This window comes from Micropterus dolomieu, linkage group LG18 (assembly GCF_021292245.1).
Source record: "Micropterus dolomieu isolate WLL.071019.BEF.003 ecotype Adirondacks linkage group LG18, ASM2129224v1, whole genome shotgun sequence".
NCBI classification, from domain to species: domain Eukaryota; kingdom Metazoa; phylum Chordata; class Actinopteri; order Centrarchiformes; family Centrarchidae; genus Micropterus; species Micropterus dolomieu.
Window position 1 is genome coordinate 4905839 of NC_060167.1, and position 20016 is coordinate 4925854.

The 20016-nt window shown below is 39.9% G+C and overlaps 1 protein-coding gene across 1 annotated transcript; it reads right to left on the reverse strand.

Annotated features, from left to right (window-relative positions):
- Window positions 1-5296: 5296 nt before the first annotated feature.
- Window positions 5297-6685, reverse strand: LOC123956450 (nuclear factor 7, brain-like). The gene has a single exon (XM_046028649.1). It carries the CDS (start codon window positions 6683-6685, stop codon window positions 5297-5299), a length of 1389 nt encoding a protein of 462 aa, XP_045884605.1.
- Between the last annotated feature and the right edge of the window lie 13331 nt (window positions 6686-20016).

Consider the following 20016-nt stretch of genomic DNA (forward strand, 5'->3'; position numbering starts at 1 on the left):
AGGGATTGTTCCTGACACTGTGTGTCTGGAGTTTATCCAGTGATGGCTTGTGGGTAGAAACGCTTCCTGTGTCTGATTGTGTGTTGGATCTGTCGTGATTCATCAACTACCAAAGAAGTCTCAACACTTACTGAGACTTGAAAGAACTCTGTTTGTTTCTCTGACTCTTAATATATAAATCTATAACCAGCATGTGATAATGGAGATAATAAGCAACTGTGATACCTGGATCAAGGCAGTATTTATACATATTATATAAAATACATATTTGAAATACAAAATAGTATTTTTTAATTGTAATTGTATTTTGGCTTCATATTTCGTATCAGAATACTAGTTTTTTATATTTTGTAGTTTAAAAATACTGTAAAATTCATTTTAAAATGCAATTCCGTGTAAAGTCTACATGATGATGTCATAAAAACACTGCATTTGATTGGTGCCTACTCATTTGACCAGACTTGTTGAGATCAGAACAGAAAACTGATCCAGACCTAAAGAAGAAGATCAAAGGTGAGAAACGTGTAGGTTGCCAGCTTTCCATCCTGATACGTTTTGTTGTTCGTTTTAGTAGCCTAGGCTAAATCATTAACCAGTTTACAAAATGTTCTAAACAAACAATTTGACCCAACAAGCAGCCCTTACCGTAAATGTTAGCTTACTACTTCTTATGTTAAGATTTCACATATCATCATATATCAACAATCTGACACTGAACATCAGGAAAACCAAGGAGCTCATCATGTTCAGACAGGGGCCAACAGTGCATCAGCCACTCCTCATTGAAGGAGTGGAGGTGGAGAGGGTCACTAGCTTTAACTACCCATGGGCCAACATCAGCGAGGACCTCAAGTGGACTGTGAATGCCACTGCGCTGGTTAAGAAGGCCCAACAGACTCCACCTTTCTCTCCTGTAGCTGAACTCACTCAGAGAAATTTGTTAATTTGGTTTGAAGGTGAATCTAATCGTCTGTGGGCCTTTTCAATTTCCCACATTTCTGCCTCTTCGATCATCCACTCCTCGCGGTGCATCTTAGTCCCTCCCACCCGAGATGTGAGCTTGAGGAGTCCAGGAGGAGAGAGAAGTCGAGGGAACAGGCATTTAAAGAAATGAGATGTCCTTTCCTTAGAGCTCATTTTAAATATGACCTGTTGCACGGCTGCATCACCTGTCCGCTGTTTGAGCTTTGATCTCTGTCAGAGCAGCAGCTTTTGGCACTAAAGGCTACAGATCATTACTTCACAATCCAGAAACATTGTCTGTCAGCATTTTAACACGTAGAAACATCTCGAGGTTCCAATAAACATTATAGCATCTGTTGAAAACAATCACAGATTATAGCAGGCTGATCATTCACCAGGCAAAGTCCTACTTTTTTTGCGGTGCGCTTTTTGTCTGAAAACAGGAGTTAATTTCAGCCCTCAGCTTGATGAGATGAACGTTTCATCATCAGTCCCTTTACAAAATGACACATTTATCTCATGTAGCCCCAATTACTGCTGTCATCACAGGATTTTATCACATCTCCACCGGTCCTTGTAGCTTTTCATGTCATTTCTTTATTGTGTGTTATATTGATGTAGCCTACAATGAGTGTTATCTTTAACGATTTGCTTTGATGATTAGAGGAGGCTGCTGCCAGTTATTTCAACTTTTCCATCCATGCAGTAATGACACAGCAAATATCGTGGGACAAAACAAAAAACCTGCAGTAATAAACTTGACAGGACAGACAGAGAAGACCTTTTTTTGTGTGTGAGACCTTCTGGATGTGCGGAAGAACACAGAACATGAATCAACATCGGGAGATTTGTAATTATTCATTTATGTTGCTGTGGCTTGTGCGTAAATAGGCCTACGCACAGTGTCACTGGGGAGGTGCTTCATCCAGCTGCAATTTAATGTTCATTTTTACAAACCTGCTGCCCATCCACACATCATTTTCAACAATACAACATCAGTGATCTCAAAATTAAATGACACTTAGAACAGCACTTTGTGAGGTGCTACACAAATGGTGAAGGGCCGAAAGTTTGATCGCGCATTTGATTATTCTTATAGGCTTAACTGATAAAACTTATGAATACATAAACACTGTAGAGTCCAGCCCCGATATGGGTTGGTCCAGGTGTGTGTCACGCCTCTTTTAAACGTCACAGCGGCTGAAAAGACTTTCGCGGTGTCACAAGATGTCACGCGGTAATACCAAATTATCTGCGAAATATCAGTCAATACAACAAATTAGACATTACTCCTACAATGCAGCACATGGTTTAGGGTGGGGGCGGGAGGGAAAGAAGTAGACCTATGCCTAAGGGAAAGGAAACAGGAAAAATCAAAATAAAACCAGTGATTCGCAAGAGGCAGATGGAGGGAGAGATCAGCAGGTAAAGCAGCAGCCGGTCCGAAGAGTATGAAGTGATCTTTAAGTTGAAGTAAGGGCAGTCTGGGTTTGGACCTCTCAATCCAATTAGGCTATATCTGGGGAATTGAAGGAAAAGTTGGGCGACGTCTAGAGTGCAAGAATCTTGGCTGATGGGAAGCTGCTTATATTTTGCAAGTCTTCAGCTCAGTTGAACAGGGCTGTTTCACTGGATGCGATAGGAAAGAGGCAGGTGGAAGGATTTGTTCCAGGGAGCAAGGCTGGTTTGAAAGGGGTGATTGATGGGGTATCTCCATGGCTGAGTTGGTAAGGGGCATAAAGGAGGCGAGGGTTGATGAGGCCACCCGAAATTAAGTGTTTTGTGATGGAGCTAAACGGGAATCATCGACCGTGGTGGTAACTTTTCAGGAAAGAGCCCTCCCAGAAGTGCCTCCATACAGAAGGCCACCTTTGAGGTGCTTTAAATGTCAGAGGTATGGCCATATTGCAGCTGCTCGTAGACAAAGTAGAAGATGTGGGAAATGTGGAGGTGAACAGGAGATTTCTGAGTGTAAGGAGAAGGTGGTAAGGGGTGGTTCATGCGGTGGCATACTGCTGGAAATCGTGAATGTGAGCAATATAAGCAGGCTATGAGGGTGCAACAATATAGGGAGACTTACAAAGGGGTGTCTTATGCTGAGGCTGTCAAAAAGGTTGCAACAAGTGGTGAGGTGGGGGACATAAGGAGGAGAGAAGGGGAATGCCCTCCGCTAGCCTGTGTAACAGAAGATTCAGTGGTGGTGAGTAAGATGGAATTCCTGGCTTTCATTGTGGAAGTAATGTGTGACATGAAGCAGACTAAGAAAAATTCAGATGTTGTGAGGAGTGTGGTGAAGGCCCTCCATAGATATGTTTTCTCAACAGACAGAAGGGGAAGGAATAATGGAAACCAAATGAAAGATGATGATGAGGTTGATATTTAGTCTATTAATGTTTTGCATCCTGCAGTGGAATGCCAGAATTTTGGTAGCTATTGGACAGGAATTAAAGAAGTTTGTGGATGGTCTCAAAGAAAAACCACAGCTAATATGCATACAGGAGATTCCTTAAACCGACTCTAGATTTTGTGATACCAGGTTACATTTAGGACGGAAATACATCTGGAGGAGGGTGTGCAATTTCTTTTTAAAAAAGGTGTTCCGTATAGGCAAGTAAATATAACCTCAGGACTTGAATGTGTAGCATTTGAGGTGTGGTGCTCAGCAGGTAGGTTTTCATTGATTAACTTCGGTAAACCTTGTCTACGGCTAGAAATAGATAATTTAGATGAAATAATGAATCAGGTGAGACCTCCAGTGGTGTGAAATATAAAAATCTACTCAAGTAAAAAGTAGCTAATTATTTAATATCTTATTTATACTTATCATAGGTCTACTTATTTAATGAACTCTCTTAGGATTTGATAAGAGCAAAAGTCGGTAGCATTAGGCTTTATCCAGCCAGAGGGAACGATCACCGACCATCCGCAGCGCACCGAGCCGCTCCACGACCTCCTCTCTTTGGCCCTGTCCACTCCCTCTCGCTGCACACGGTTGGTGATCGTTCCCTCTGGCTGAATGAAGTCCGACGCTCCTGTTTTACACATGACCCATGTGCTACTGCAACTGGGAACTCTCTGCAGCCAGAGTCACAGTCAGTCCTGTCTTTGAGCCCTGCACAAATCTGATTTGTTTATTTATTTTTACTCAGTAATGGCTGTGATTTTAAATTTCAAACAAACAACGAAAGTACTGACTGTTATAAATTACTGACTCTGTTGCAATAAAACCACACTAAAAATTGCTGGGTTAAAAGTGACCCAGTGTGGGATCAATATAGCCAATGCAACAGTGGATTACAAAGGTTGTTCTGATCCAATAACCCAGCAGTGATGTAAAAAAGTCAAGTTAACCCAGTATTGCGTTGATTCATGAATGTCTTTATTTAAATGAAGGAGACTTCAGCAGTGAACACATATCAAACATGTCCATTTCCAGTAAAAGGAAATGTTTGTCAGTTTGCACAGTAAGTCTTTTATAAAGATGAAGATATAAAGTGTCAGAAGACCAACCCAGATTTTTGGACCGAAAAACTATCGTGTCCAGAACATGTAAATGATCAACTGCAGATTGAATGTGTTTTGTTAAGCACCTTGCTTTGCAGAAAGAGGTTCCTAATAGCCTTTAAGAGATACAGTGGGGGCAGAGACTAAATTATTCTGCAAACTATAAATATGTACTACTTTGATTAAAATCAAAATGTAAGAAATTGGTCAATTTAGGATTGTTTTTGTGCAAAGTTCCTGGATTGAAAAAGCAGAATAAGTGGATATTAGGCAAATTCTGTTCAGCTGACATTAGATGGGAGAGAAAACTCCATTATTCAAATCTTCAAGGCAACTGACGGACCAGTTGTGAAAATGCAGTTCTGAACAGGACTGGGAGAATAAGTGAATGTTTAGGATCGGTGTTTGGATTGAAGCTCTGTGTAAACTGTAGTGTTTTCTGAAGTGAAGCCAAATATTAATAGTAATAGTGACAACTGAGTTGTTGGAGATTTAGGAGGCTGACAGGAAGCTGGGAGCAAATAACAAAATGCAATCAGCTTTGTAAAGACAGCAAAAAATTATTTATATATATCATTTCAAATGTCACAGTTAAAAGACCCAAACCTTGCGATCAGAAATCGAGTGAAATAATTTCTAGTAAAGGTTCAGCCAACTAAAAAACAATAAAAAGTGAAAGAAAAATAATTTAACTGAAAGAACAACAAACAGCAACAATATTTTCAATTAATGAGACAACATGAGGAGCAGATGCAGCTTAACAGGTTAAATTCTGTGACTTTTCCCCTTTAAGAAATAAACATCATGAATATAATCATCATCTTTATCTCTAACTGCTCTGTTTCACTGTCACACAGATCTTCAGTGGTGATATCTTCAGTTCATCTGCAGCGTCAATGTAAGGAAACATCCTCTCAGTGAAAGTGTGTGTGAAGGTGTGTATGTGTGTGTTAGTATCAGGATCAGAGAACGACAGCTCTCCTCTGTTCCAGTCCAGATTCACTCTGATCCTCTGGGGCTTCTTCTGCACTCTGAGATCAGTGGATGGACCTGGTCGTGACCGTGCTGAGTATTTACCTCCACAGAACCGTATTCCCCAAAATGCAGATTGTATGTCTCCCATCCTCTGGACAGACCCTGTTAACACACCCAAGCCCCAGCCTGAACTGTCTCCAACCTCAACATCCCAGCTGTGAGTCCCTGAGTTAAAGCCCTCAGAGCCAAGAACAGAGCAGTAAAAATTAAACCTCTCTGGATTGTCTGGAAGCTGCTGTCTCTCTCCTCGTCTCACACTGGTCAGGTCTTCAGACAGGATGAGTTCTGGATAAACAGTGTTTGGATCCAGAATCAGAGGAGTGTAGGAGACCACGTCCTTCATCTTGTTCCAGATGTTGAAGGTCAGGTTGCCCAGGTGTTTGGCCTGGTCTATCAGAGCTCCTGAGGGCAGCTGTGGATCATCCAGCAGGGGGCGCTGCTGGACTCTTTCCACTGCAGCCTTGTAGCTGAGCAGGAATGAGACGTCTTCAGCTCTCAGCTCCTCCTCTGTGGCTCTGACTGTGTCTGAAAGAGCTGCTATCTCTCTGCTCAGAGCCTCTATCTTCTCCTTCATCATCTGACTCTTCTGCTCCTCTTCCTCCCTCAGTGCAGCCATCCTGGCCTCCTCTTCCTCATCTAGAAACTGGTGAAGCTTCTTAAACTGCTCCTTAATCTGCCTCTCTGTGTGTCGGGCCTGGACCTTAATGTGTTCTGCTGTTTGGTCACATTCATCTTTCAGGAGTTCAGAAACATCCAACTTCTCCTTTAAGGGCTCCAGAGTTTCCTGAAGTTCCTTCTTGTGTTGTCGTGCAGCTTCATCGATGGGTCTGAATCTGTGGTTGCTGTGTTTTTCTGAATCTCTACAAACGACACACACTGGCTGCTGATGGTCCAGACAGAAGAGTTTGAGTTTCTCAGCGTGCAGACTGCAGAGATCCTCTGAAGCTCTCTGATCTCTCTCCAACAAGAAGGCCTCACACAGGTTCTTTATCACCAGACTAACAGGTGGTTCTGCCTTTGAAGATCTCCTTTTACAAACTGGACACTCTGGTGTTTGTTTCTGTCTCCACCATCTCCTCAGACAGCCTTTACAGAAGCTGTGGCTACATGACAGAACAACAGGATATCTAAAAACGTCATGACAGACCGGACAGCAGAGATCCTCCTCTGATCTGGAAGCCATTTTGTCTCTGAGTGAAGCAGAAAACACAGACAGTCCAATCAGTCATTGCTCCCCTCCCTCTTCGTCTTCTAACTTTCACCTTGCGTCATATTTTTAGTCAGACTCACCTTCAGTGTGTGGAGCGTCAGCAGGTTGAAGCAGCAGTGTTGTAGTTTTCCCCTTTTCTCTCCTGTAGCTGAACTCACTCAGAGGAAGTTGTTAATTTGATCTAAAGGTGATTCTGATGTCTGTTTTTTGTCTCTTTAATGATGAAGGAGAACAGTCTGTTCCTGGTTTGTCTCTGATCAGTCAGGTGAGGGGTGACGCTTTGTCAGAGTCCTCTGTTGAATGCTGTCGCTTCACATGTAACACAGGGGTGTGTTTCAGTCTAAAGTACTGATTCATTGCTGAAAATGTAGACTGATAGTGTGCAGCAGGCTGTTGCCTGAGTACAGTATTTGCTCTTTTGTTTATGCTTTTGCACAGGTAAAAGTCTAAGTTCTCCCTAAACTAATCAGAGGCTTTCAGTTAAGTTAACATGTTGTCACTAGTTTCCACAATGCTATTTACACTAAAACAAGAAAAGGAAATTGTTTTAGAACCACTGGTGACTTGTGTGACTTTTTAAACCACTCCATGTCTGCGCTGTTGTCCTGTTGCTAAATTATAGATAAAACCTTTAAATTAGCTGACTCTTGTTTGTTGCACGTCATGGAAATTATGTTCCTGGTTAGGGGTTGAGCAAATAATTGAGTTACAACCAACCGTTGTCTTTGAATACTTTATTTAACAAAAGACAATAAACAGAGAAGCACTACAACACAAATCAGCTGGACCAGAGGTTCTTTTCTCCTACAGTCACTAACGTCTGGCCTCGAGCAAAGGGATGCATAATCATTTACACAGTCTAGGTTTCTATGTTTTGTTGAACAGAGATCCTCTCTCAGCCTTGAATGAACATTCAAGGAGAGGAGAGAAACAACAAGAGGGGGGAAAACACCAAAACAATCTCACAGCTCTGACCTAAACCCTAGTAAATGTGGACCTACTAACATAAGGAGAAGAAGAAAAGGTTAAGGATAAAAAACATTACCTTAAGCCATAACGATAATGGTAATAATAATAATATTAAAGGATCATACATAAAAGATTAAATGTAAGAGTACACAATCCATATGCTTCGGGACAGATACTGCAGTTGTGTTAGAAGAAAGGTCTGCTTGGAAAAACTGAACTGTGAGAGTGAAGATAAACATTACAGTTTTATATCAGTCCACACCACACCACACTGTTAGAGGGCAAACCCACAGAATCAGTTTTAATAGCCAGGTATGTGTACACACACGAGGACTTTCAGTTTTACATTGCTCAACAATGTACATACACAAAACAAGCATAAATGAAAAGAAATCAGTAACAACAGCAAAAAATAAGACACAGACTATACAGTGTACAGTACACACATATTCAAAAACTACAACATTTGTGTATAGAGGCAAAGTGCAAAGAGATAAGAAGATAAATTATGTTAATATGTACATGAGGTAGGTGGATATGAGACATTCAGTATATACAATGTGACCACTGACCAGCTACTGAATCACAAAAATGATGAATAAACTATAATAAACTGGTAAATAGTATACAGGTGAATTAGATGTCAGAGTTGTAAAGTTATTGCACAGGTATTGTTCCTGACGCCATGTGTTTGGAGTTAATTGTTTATCAGAGGCCTGTGGGTAGGAACTGTTCCCTTGTCTGATGTGTCCCGTGATTCATTAACTACCAGTGAAGTCTCATCAGCGTGTGTGATAATGCACATTTAATAAGCAACTGTGATAAAGTCATCATTGTATCCAGGGATGGGCAATATTTATGATGCATGTATTTAAAATACACATTTAAAATACAAAATAGTATTTTGTTATTTCTACATATTTAATAAGGTTGATGAAAATGGCTTCATATTTTATGTCAGAATACTTTAGTGTTTTGTATTATGTCCTCCATGTTTTTATTGGTAATATAATCTATTTTGAATTGTTTTTAAGTGGACACATAACCTGTACCTGACATGGAGGCACTGATTGCTTGTCTAATTGTTTGAATTTTGTCCGTGAAGAAGGAGGCAAATTCATTGCAGGCACTGGTGGATAGAAGTTCAGAGGCTACAGACACAGGAGGGTTGGTTAACTTGTTGTCGGTAGCAAACAGGGTACGTGCATTATTATTGTTTTTGGTGATGATGTCAGAGAAGAAGGACCGCCTTGCATTTCACAATTCTAAATTAAAAATGCAAAGTCACTCTTTATAGACGACAAAATGAACCTGGACCTTCATTCAGCTTTTCGACACTGTTTTTTGAGTTCTTACCAGCGTGGCATTTCTCCAAGGAGATTTTCTATTACCTGAGTCCACTTTCACCTTGGCTGGTGCAGTGGCAACATTTGTTATTTTAGAACTGATATTATCTACAAGTTCACTGACTGAGACATAACTTTTTTTGAAAGTGCTGTTAGTTTTCTTTAACCTCTGTCTATATGAGCTTTATTTATCTGTCTTAACCAAACTTAAATTGTCCTCCACAATTTTTCTTGACTTAAGAAAATCCAAAATAGCAGAAGTGTCAGTTTCCCAAACACAGAAAGAGTAAACAGATCAATATTGTAGATCATATTCTGTTCTGTCATGACCAAGACATATTAAAATTCAAATAAATACCTTACAGTTATATTACTCAAGTGTATGCATAATGCCAAAACATAATTTACAACAATAGAATTTGAATATTAGAGTATAAAGTCACCTGTTTCTTCACTGGCTCTTAAACGCTTAACGATGTCTGGATTGTTTGTCGTGCAGCTTCATCGATGGGTCTGAATCTGTGGTTGCTGTGTTTTTCTAAGTCTCTGCAGGTGAGACACACTGGCTGCTGATGGTCCAGACAGAAGAGTTTGAGTTTTTCAGACTGTAGAGATCCTCTGAAGCTCTCTGATCTCTCTCCAACAAGAAGTACTACCATTACTTCCCTCTTCTTCTAACTTTCACCTTGGCCCGTGTTTTTAGTCAAACTCACCTTCAGTGTGTGGAGCGTCAGCAGGTTGAAGCAGCAGTGTTGTAGTTTTCCTCTTTCTCTTGTGTAGCTGAACTCAGAGGAAGTTGTAGGTTTAGTCTGAAGGTGAATCTGATGGTCTGTTTTTCAGTCTGTGCGTCTCGCTTTAGTGATTTAGGAGAATGCACTGTTTCCTGATTCATCTCTGATCAGGTGAGGCATGGAACTTGGACCTGTTCTGCTGAATGTTTTCGATTCACATGTTACACAGGGGTTGTGTTTCAGTCAAAAGTATTGATTCAGTGTTGAAAATGTAGACTGATGCAGCAGGCTTTTGCCTGAGTACACTACTTGAGTAGATGTACTTGAGAAAATGTGCTGGTGGACTGGTGAACTTTAGTTGTAAAGTGGAGAAATAAAATCACATTCAATGCGTTTAGCATCCACATGACTGGCTGTTACACATAGTTTATACAATTGTCAACTTAAAGGGCTATTGTTTATTTTTTACTTTTCTTATGATAATGTCTTTTGTGTTTATGCTTATTTTTGTTAATTTTTAAATAACACACTTTTAAATAGGAATATGAGTAGCTTTTGAGTAGCATGAGTAGCAACCTAAGAGCTACAGGCCGATATACAAACTTCCATTCATTTCAAAAATTCTAGAAAAAGTTGTAGCAGAGCAACTCACCCTTTTCCTAGAGAACCAAGAGCTGTTTGACAAATTCCAGTCTGGTTTCCGTAAAAAGCATTCCACAGAAACTGCATTACAGAAAGTTTCTAGTGACATTCTGATGTCAGCTGACTCTAAGGAATACACAGATTTGGTTCTCTTTCATCTGCTTTCGATACCGTTGATCATAATATTATGATAAATAGACTCCACGATCTGGTTGGGATGTTTGGATCAATTTTAAAATGGTTTTCATCCTACCTTTCTGGTAGAAGTTTTAGTGTTTATGTAAATCAGATCATGTCTGAAACTTCAGGACTGTCATGTGGGGTACCTCAGGGTTCTGTCTTGGGACCCATCCTGTTCCTTTTGTACATATATCCTCTCGGACTGATAATTAGTCAATTCAGTGACATATCTTACCATCTGTATGCGGATGATATTCAACTGTATTGCTCATTCAAGGAAACTGAGTTCCATAAATTGTCGTCTTTAACTAACTGCTTGACTCGTATTAAACAGTGGTTATGTGACAACTTCCTGCTTCTGAACTCAGAGAAATCAGAAACACTGATTATCGCCCCTGAAAGTAGAATCCCTCAGATTAAACAGCATATTGGTGACTTAGGCTCGTCTGTCCAGCCGAGCCTCAGGAGCTTAGGTGTTGTTTTTGATTCAGCGATGTCCTTAGAGTACCACTCTAAACAACTAGTCAGAAACTGTTTCTTCCAACTAAGGAATATATCCAAATTAAGAACACTGGTGTCAAAGGGTGAGTTGGAGATGATCATTCATGCTTTTATTTCCTCTCGTTTAGATTACTGTAACAGTCTTTTTACTTGTTTGAGCAAGAAGGAGCTTTACAGTCTCCAGGCTGTTCAGAGCTCTGCTGCAAGGCTTTTAACTCACATTAACAAAAGAGCAGCACTTCACTGGTCACCAGTCAAGTATAGAATTCAGTTTAAAATCCTGGTCCTTACTTTTAGAGCACTGCACGGTGAAGTTCCTCCCTACATCTCTGACTTGATACAGCTGCTATTCAAGCAGGCTTTTAGTTAAACGCGGGGTTTTAATGGTTTTTGTTATATGTTTTCCATTTGTATTTACTTTGTTGTGTTGTATTACATTTTATTGTGAAGCACTTTGTGATTTTTATCTGTGAAAGGTGCTATACAAATAAACTTTACTTACTTACTACTTACTTTTTTTAATCAAAATTTGAGATGTATAGCACAACCACTGAATGAATGTTAAATCAGAAAGTATTACAATACTAGACCCAACAGAGGTGTCTGGTGATGTTACAGGCCCAGCAGTAATGGTGGAAATTTGGAGAAGCTTAACCTCCTCCAGTTCTCCAGCTCCTCCTGGAGCTTGGAGGTGGAGAACTAATCTCTCGAGGCAAGCAGGTTTATTGTTCCATAGGAACGAATTCAACTGCTGATCAGGACTGAATTTTTTGATCAAAACATAGCAGGATGTGCTGAATAAGATAAAAATTTTGAAAGGTGACCATTTCTATCAGGTTCATAATGCTTTGTTAGTCGGTCTAAGCAGCAGAAAAAACTGTACTTGTAATCCTTCTCGGTCATGTTAAGACAGTCAAAACAGCTCTACTCGGCCCTGCCCGAACGCACCACAACCAAGACAGCGGAGAACTATATTAGAGATTCTGCCCCGTTGAGACTTGGTGTCACTACTTATGAGAGAGCATTAACCAATTGAGTTTCAAGCAATATATAATTTTAATACAATTAAAATAAAAGGCAGTGGTAAAAAGAGTCCCCTGGTGACATGGTGACAATCTCTGTGTCATCTGCATAATTATGGTACCATTTTATTTAAAGGTTCGGTGTGTAAGTTTTAGTGGCATCTAGTGGTGAGAGTTGCGAATTCCACCCCCGCTCCCCTATCCAAGCAAGTTGTATAGCTACGGTGCCTGGAGACAGGACAAAAGATGTCCTCTGTGAGAGAGTTGCCAGTCAAGAAATCAGGTTTATTTACATTGATATATTAAGAAATTATATTTACTTGATTATTGAGTAAAACCATATGTTATTGTGAATATTATTATTACTTGTTCATTAAACAACAGTCACATCAAGAAATGAAGTATCACATGATGTCTGATACTCCTGTAATACATTATTTTACTGTGCTGTAATCATACTTTTTGTCACATCCTGGGAGGGTTGGCTCATCTGGACTAACATACCAAAGTGAATGAAGAACATCTCAAAAACTATCACATCTAGTGCATCAAGTATGTCCACTGACAGATAACAGGAAAATGTAAGCCTCACTGTTTCTGCACCACAGTCCATTATAAACCACATAATACATGAAGTTTACGAATGCATTGGCTGGTGAGGATCAAGGCTCCCCTCGCTTCACTTAATTAATTAGATAAGCTATCTGCAAATCTTACCTAAATGTCTTTTTATAATACAACAGAAACACAAAGTAGTACTGATTGCCATAATTTTAGCTTGTGGTAAAACGGTGCAATGTTTTTAATGGGCACTTAGCATGCGAAAGTACAATTTACACATTTTTGTGCACAGCGGGGAAGCAATGTCCAAATTCGGAAAGTATTCAATATTGGTCACTTGACAGGCACACGGTCATGTTATGTGTCACTATTAGCAGTAAAATAAATACATGTTTTCCACCAGGGCAGTATTCAACTAAAGTTTAGCTGCTGATCTGAGCGTCCATGCTGTTACCGTTTTATTGCCAATAATATTCATCAGCTGTTTGTCTCAGGAAGGTAAGGGCACATTTCTGTCCACATTGCAACGCAATAACAGAGTACTGTGTAAGAACTACATTAAATTACAATCCAACTACATATTTTTTTCTACCAGCACAGTAAAAGTTTAGCTGGCTCATCTGAGCTTTCATGCCGGAAGCGACGTTTAATTGCCAATTCTCACTAGTCTCACTAATGTAACGACAAAGCCAACACAGAGCGCTGGAGAGAGAGTCACTACATGAAATTAATCCACATACATGTTTTTTCTGCCAGAGCAGTAAAAGTTTAGCTGGCTGATGCTTCCATGCTGTGAGCTAACGTTACCGTTTTATTGCCAATTAAATCAGCTGATCGTCTCGCTAACGTAACCGGAAAAGCTAAACCACAGCGCTGGAGAATAACATGGCTACATGAAGTTAATCCAACTACATATTTTACACAAGTGGACAGGAGAAACATGGCAGGTCTGTAGAAGATTATGGTCAGCTTCTAGCTAAAGCTCACAAACAACAGCTTTCATTTGCAAGTCTGACTAACTTAATTATCTGTCCAGCAGAAAACAGACAACTTCAGCTCCACTTTGAAAATATCTGTCCCACATCAAAGCCTTCCATCTGGGAAAATCCACACCGATTATGTTTGTGATTTTTTGCCATCAGCTGTCTGCATCTGTCTCGACTCCTCTGCCTTCATGGTATAAAGATCCACAGGCTGTCAGCTTTTGTGCTAAATAGCACGTGTGCTCGTTCATTTGTCCAAATGTCACTTCTCTTCTTACTTCTAATAAACCAGAGTACTACACAGAGACTGTGTATTAATATTATTTCCTCTTCTTCTTTTACGGACGCATTTAATGTAGTAACAGACAACTACACTGCCGGAATTATATAAGCAGAAGAAGAACGCTGTGATGACGAAACACGCTCTGTAGCGCTGTTTGTCCTGAATGAGATGACCATTGTTTGTTAAAGCGGTTAGCTCTCAGTGGCTACACACACAAAACTAGTCTGTCTTAATTGCAATCAAAACAGATCGATGTGATCACAGTGACAGTATGTCTCTCCCTCCCACAGCGTACAAGCCTTTTCCATCTATTCCAAAACCAAATCACCATAAAGAGGTGATGATGATTTTGTAGACAAAAGATCCTGATTATTAACAATAGTAAAAAGAGATATCTCTCCCATGATTCATGGTTAAAACAGTGCACTTGACCGACTTGAAACTGATGAAACTGACATGACAGAGCCTCATGACTAGGGCTGGGTATCGAGATCAATACTTTTTAGGCACCGACCGAATTGCCTCATTACCATCGAGTATCAAAAAATGCCTTGTCTTTCGGTACCGAAGTTCGATACCTAAAGGTTCTTGTTAACGCCAATTAGCCAATAAGCATGCAGCATTCTTGATGTACCCACATCTAAAAGTGATTGGCTGTGGTGATGTAAACAGTAGTTCACGCCGGTTATGCACAGAGACGTGGCTCGTGGATGGAAAAGACGTGGAGAAAATTAAAAGTGTGGCTTGATTCAACACCGCACGATGCAATATTTGCGACGGAAGATAATTGCTGCCAAGAGCAGCGACACGACAGACCTGGTGAAGCCCTTGACTGTGCATGGAATAAACTTAAGAGCAGAAAGTTGCTCCATCTTTGTCAAGACAGGGCCGTTGCAGTTATCGCCTCAGCGCCCTACTGCCACCGAGCCTGCTTCCACATACCCACCGTAGGATCAGTGTTGGGCAGTAGCGTCGCTACAAGTAGCACCGTTACTAGTTTAACTACATTTCTCAGTAGCTTGGTGGCAGCGTCGCTGTTTTCTGAATCAAATCAAAGCTCTTTTATTGACGGAGTAGCGCGGTAGCTTCCACACACGCTACATTTTCCCAACTATCAGTAAGTGACGCCACAAACAGATCCTTGGGCTGATGTATGCTACTTTGATGCAGGGGAATAAAGACACGGGCAGCTGAGTTTACTTTCTATTGTGATAGTTGTTGCCTGGACACCTCTTCCTCTAGTGAGGAGGAAACATTGATATGTAGTTGCAGAAACTTGTTTCCATGAGATGAGAGATTTCTCTCTCTTTCTCTCTCGCCCATTGCCATGAATGTTTAGGTTGCAATGTTGCCAGAGCACAAATTCACATATAAACAATAAAAAATATCTAATTAATAAACAATGAAATGACATTATAAAAACTAAAGAAAGAGGAATAAAAACAACAAAAACACAATATAGGCTTATGTTACATTGAAAATATGTCTACAAGCAGTAGAATTTTTCAAAGGAACAATTATTAAAATAAACTATTAATGATAATGTGATAATTAAGTTACTTTATACAAACAACAATGGTTTTGTGTTGAGAATAAAATTGGTATCGTTCAGGAACCGGTATCGAAGTTGAGGTATCGTATTGATATCGTATCTTTGAACGATACCCAGCCCTACTCATGACTGAAAAGGCTCTCCACAGAAGACCTGACCTTTGACCTGCGTTCTCACTTACGTGGTTGACCAGAAGATAGTAACCTGACCTGTTCTGATACATCTTGGGGGGGAAACCAGATGCCTGGTGCTTTGTTGTCCTGTTGCTTGTTGTTTCTGGTGCTTATTTTATACCAAACTATATGTTTCTGTGTCTGCACATATTTGCTGCCGTTAAATGATAAAATGCCCCTTAACAGATTCCCACAGACTAAGCCAGAACGGAGGCTGCCAGCTCATTCCATGTTGTTGAATGTTATTGTTTAACCCTTTCAAAACATGGTCCAGAAAGTTGCTCATGTGTGTCCCAAGGGACCACATGGGCAAAAGGGGGGAGGTTGAATAAAGACTGAAGTACCGAACTAACAAATTTTAATAACATTCATTAATAACAGTGTTAACTTGTTTTAACTGATATTGCCTACAGTTCAGATGGATGATTAACAAGGGTTTACACTAAAATCTATAAATATGAGGTTGAATCTGCTTTGATGCTAGACTTAGCAGCTGTTCAGGGTCAGAAGGAAGGTAAACTGTTTGTGTTTTGGACACTGTGAGCTTCAAAATTGAGACTCATTCAGAGAGGATGAGACCGGTTTAGAACATGCTACTTGTGGAGAGATTGTGGAGCAAAACAACTACGGACCAACTCAAAATCTCCTGCTGTAGTAATCTGTGTCTTTCCTAGTTAACACTAGTTAACTGTTCGGGCGGCCTCTCGACTAGTTAACGCTCAGGTCCTAGTTTCAGCAGCTTGGCACACCAGGACCGGCTTTTTACTAGCAGATTTGTCCTGGAGGTCCGTCCTAGCCGGCTTGTGGTTGAAGAAAACTTGCAGTGATAGGCCATTAGTTGGCTTGGTTCGTCGGTTTGATGTCCTCTGGATTACTGCTGGCATAACAGACCCACAAGGCTGGGTCCAAACTTCGGGGGGGAACAGTGGAAGTTAATTTGACTAAAATAAAGCTTAAAAAGGGAACTTGCTTGTTCCTGAATTCAAAGTTGCTTGGCTTAAACGATCTGATAACTCTTAACAAACAAAACAAAGTAAATTCAACGAAGGTTGGCGTGAATATGGCGTACGTTGCTGGAAGACAAAGAAAATTTCACAGACAATGTCGGGACGGACTCTTGGCGTTGCTTGGACACGGAGCACACTCCGTAGGCGTGCCGAGAGCAGAGAGAAGAGCCGAAGAAGAGAAGAGCGAGCATGTGTCTGGCGCTGTGTTTTGTTGCCTGGGGCGTGTTCTGGAAGATAGCTTCTGGTCTTCTCTGAGATGCTGTGCCTTAAATTTAATATGGTCTTAAAGTCTATTTGCGCGTATTTTAATCACATACCTTTCCACAATAAACTCTTAAAGGTCATAAACAGTTTTACCGTTCTTAGTTTTTAAACATTTTCATTCATTCATTCATTCATTCATTTATTTTGGTTTGGTCATTTACAGATCATTCAATCAAACATTGGATAAAAAGAAGAAAAATGATTCATTAATTGTCGTAACGATTAGAATGGTTCGGTTAAACACATTTCGTAGGGATCACAGCAGATGAAAGAGAAAGAGCTTCTTAACTAAATACTTCCTGGATAATATTGGCTGTTAAATGTTCTTACTTAGAGAATATATAAGCAAGTTAAACGAACATGGCATCAGATTACATTGCAGATGATAAAATACAGAGTGATACATTAAAAAAAGCACAAGGAGAGGCATTACAAACCAATAATATGTAATACATAATTTGTCCTCTGGGGGAGGGACACTGGTTCCATGAGATGACAAAGGATCCGCTCTGACTACTTTATTTAAATTTGACTCAATCCTTGGTTCAGGAGCTACGAAAATTTGGTTATTTAACACATGATAATATTTCTGCATCATATCATTTCTAAGAAAGCATAAGAAGGTGCTTCGAACAAAGCATTAGTTGCAACAAACTAGAACTGTAAATTCTAGTTGCTTTGCATGCATACATGGAAGCTACGCTCTCGGTAGTTGCCTCTGCCTTACACTGCCTGCACAGAAAGGCTCACATGTAGTTTCCAAATTTAAACTTCCCCGATCGGGGGCTGGGACTGCATGCTCACACGTGGCTACAAAATCAACACGGCTCTCAAACTAATGGTAGATGTCTACTTCTCCCAGACATGAGAAATGCAAATCCTTCAAACAGCACAGTAGCAAAGATTAAGACTATGAATTAAAATAGCTAATGCCAAGTACCCCAACCCAGATGTGGGTAATTCCCAGGAGTGTGTTCACACACCTATGATTCTGTAGTAGCCAATAAAATAAATAATAAATAAATTAGCTGTACAGAGGTTGTCTTAACAAATCCATTGTTATGCAAAAAAAACAAAAAACGCTCTGTCACAGAACACATCTTACTTTAGCGCGTCTTTATTGAAATGCAGTATTCCTAAGAGGGATTTATAGAACATAAATAATAATAATAATCTGCTTTTCATATACTTTTACAAAGCTTTCTTTAACAGCTCTGACAGGAAGGTGTAACATAAATAAATAAATAAAAAACATAAATAAATGCATTCTGCACAACTTCAGTAGTAGCCTAATACAAGACTGTATACTACAAACACAATTTCAGTGATAAAGTATTAAATAGTAAACTATGTACAATTTTAGATGTAGTAGAGTCCAGTGGGCCAGCAGAAGTAGCTCAGAAAGCAGTACTGCAGGCTGGCAGTCCAGTCGCAGCTCGGACAGGAGGAGGCCATTACTAGTTACTTGTTACTCCTTAAAGAAGTAATATTATTACTTTACTTATTACTGGATGATAAAAGTAACTAGTTAAGTTTCTCGTTACGTTACTAAATTACTTTCCAGTGTTTCCAACAGAATGACGGGGAGGGAGGGTATTCTAACGTTGGACAGGTTTGTGCAGTGGTGTTCATGAGAGAGAGAGGGAGAGAAAGAGAGGGAGCGAGCGAGGAGGTGCTGCACTACAGCTCCTCAATCAAAAATCATTTTAAATAGCCTACACCTAGTAAAAAAATGTTCTTTCTGTAAGTTTCACGTTGCTGTGCTGCTTCAGCAGATGCTTCATTAAATCAGATGTAGAAATGTTCGCGGTTGAAAGTTTATTGCTGGTCGCACAGACTTTACACTAGACACAATGTTCTTTGCATCTTAGACTGTGACACAATAATGTCAGCAGCTACTTCCATCTGTGGAAAGAACGCCTCTCTCACTGGTTCTACGTTCTTCATTTAGTGTTTGGCTAACAGCGACATGAACAACAAAGTCCGGTCCCGCTGAGCTGCTGCACAGTCCTGGATTTACTCAAGTAACGAGTAACGCAGCGTTACTTTCCTTAGTAACTAATAATAATATTACTGTTTTAGAAAAGTAATTAGTTACATTACAAGTTACTGGGAAAAGTAATATTATTACAGTAACGCGTTCCTGCCCAACACTGGTGACATCATGGTTTACTGTCACTAAGATATTGATCATTCTGCACTGATCTGTCAAACTATCCTAGCCCACTGATTTTATCACTATATACCTAAATGTTAACTGATCACCGGACTCCTGTAAATGGAGGCTATATGAGAGATTGGCATGCTAACTCCAGTTGTAGAGGGAATAACCAATTATTGTGAAAATCATAAAATCTCTCCAGGTGAACTAAATGATTTAATATGAGCTTGTTAGGTGTAACGTTACACAGCTAACTCACAACAGGAGACACAAAGTTAGCTGCACAGCAGACTTACCTTGAGGTGACAAGGATGAACCCGATCCTGAGTCACGAGCGTTGAGTTAAAAGAAGATTCTCCACTTTATTTTTCCGCTGCTGGTTGAAACAAGGCTACAGTCTTGTCTGAGGATGACGCTAGCTTTTTATAGGGTTTTTTTTTGGGGGGGGGGGGTTAAGGATGACGCTAGTTGTGCCGTGCAGAGGGCTCTGGTGCCGTGAATAAAATTCCACAAATGTGTAAAAAGCAAGTTACAAATGTCACGTGACCTGCTAATTGACAAGAAGCAATCAGCAGATGTGTAAAAACTGTTTTGTGTGTAGAAATGGATCCACAAATGCGTAAATAACACTTTGTATGTGAAATAAAAAGATCTTTGCACAGATTTAATTGTGTGTATTTGCAAATCACACAGTATTTTTGTGGATATGATTGTACACAACACAAATGTAAAAATACATGTTTTGGGTTGTGAGATATTTGTCTGCCTATGTTTTTTTGTTTTTTTTTACAGATCTCCGCAGTACACATTGGACATAATTCCACAAATGTATACAAAGGAACTTACAAATGTAACATGACCCACAAATTGACAGGAAGTAATCTGCAAATGTGTAAAAACAGTTTTGATCACCCTGTATTTTTGTGGAT

Excerpts from the sequence above, each read along its gene's own strand:
- LOC123956450 (XM_046028649.1), bottom strand. The coding sequence starts at position 6,685 with ATGGCTTCCAGATCAGAGGAGGATCTCTGCTGTCCGGTCTGTCATGAC.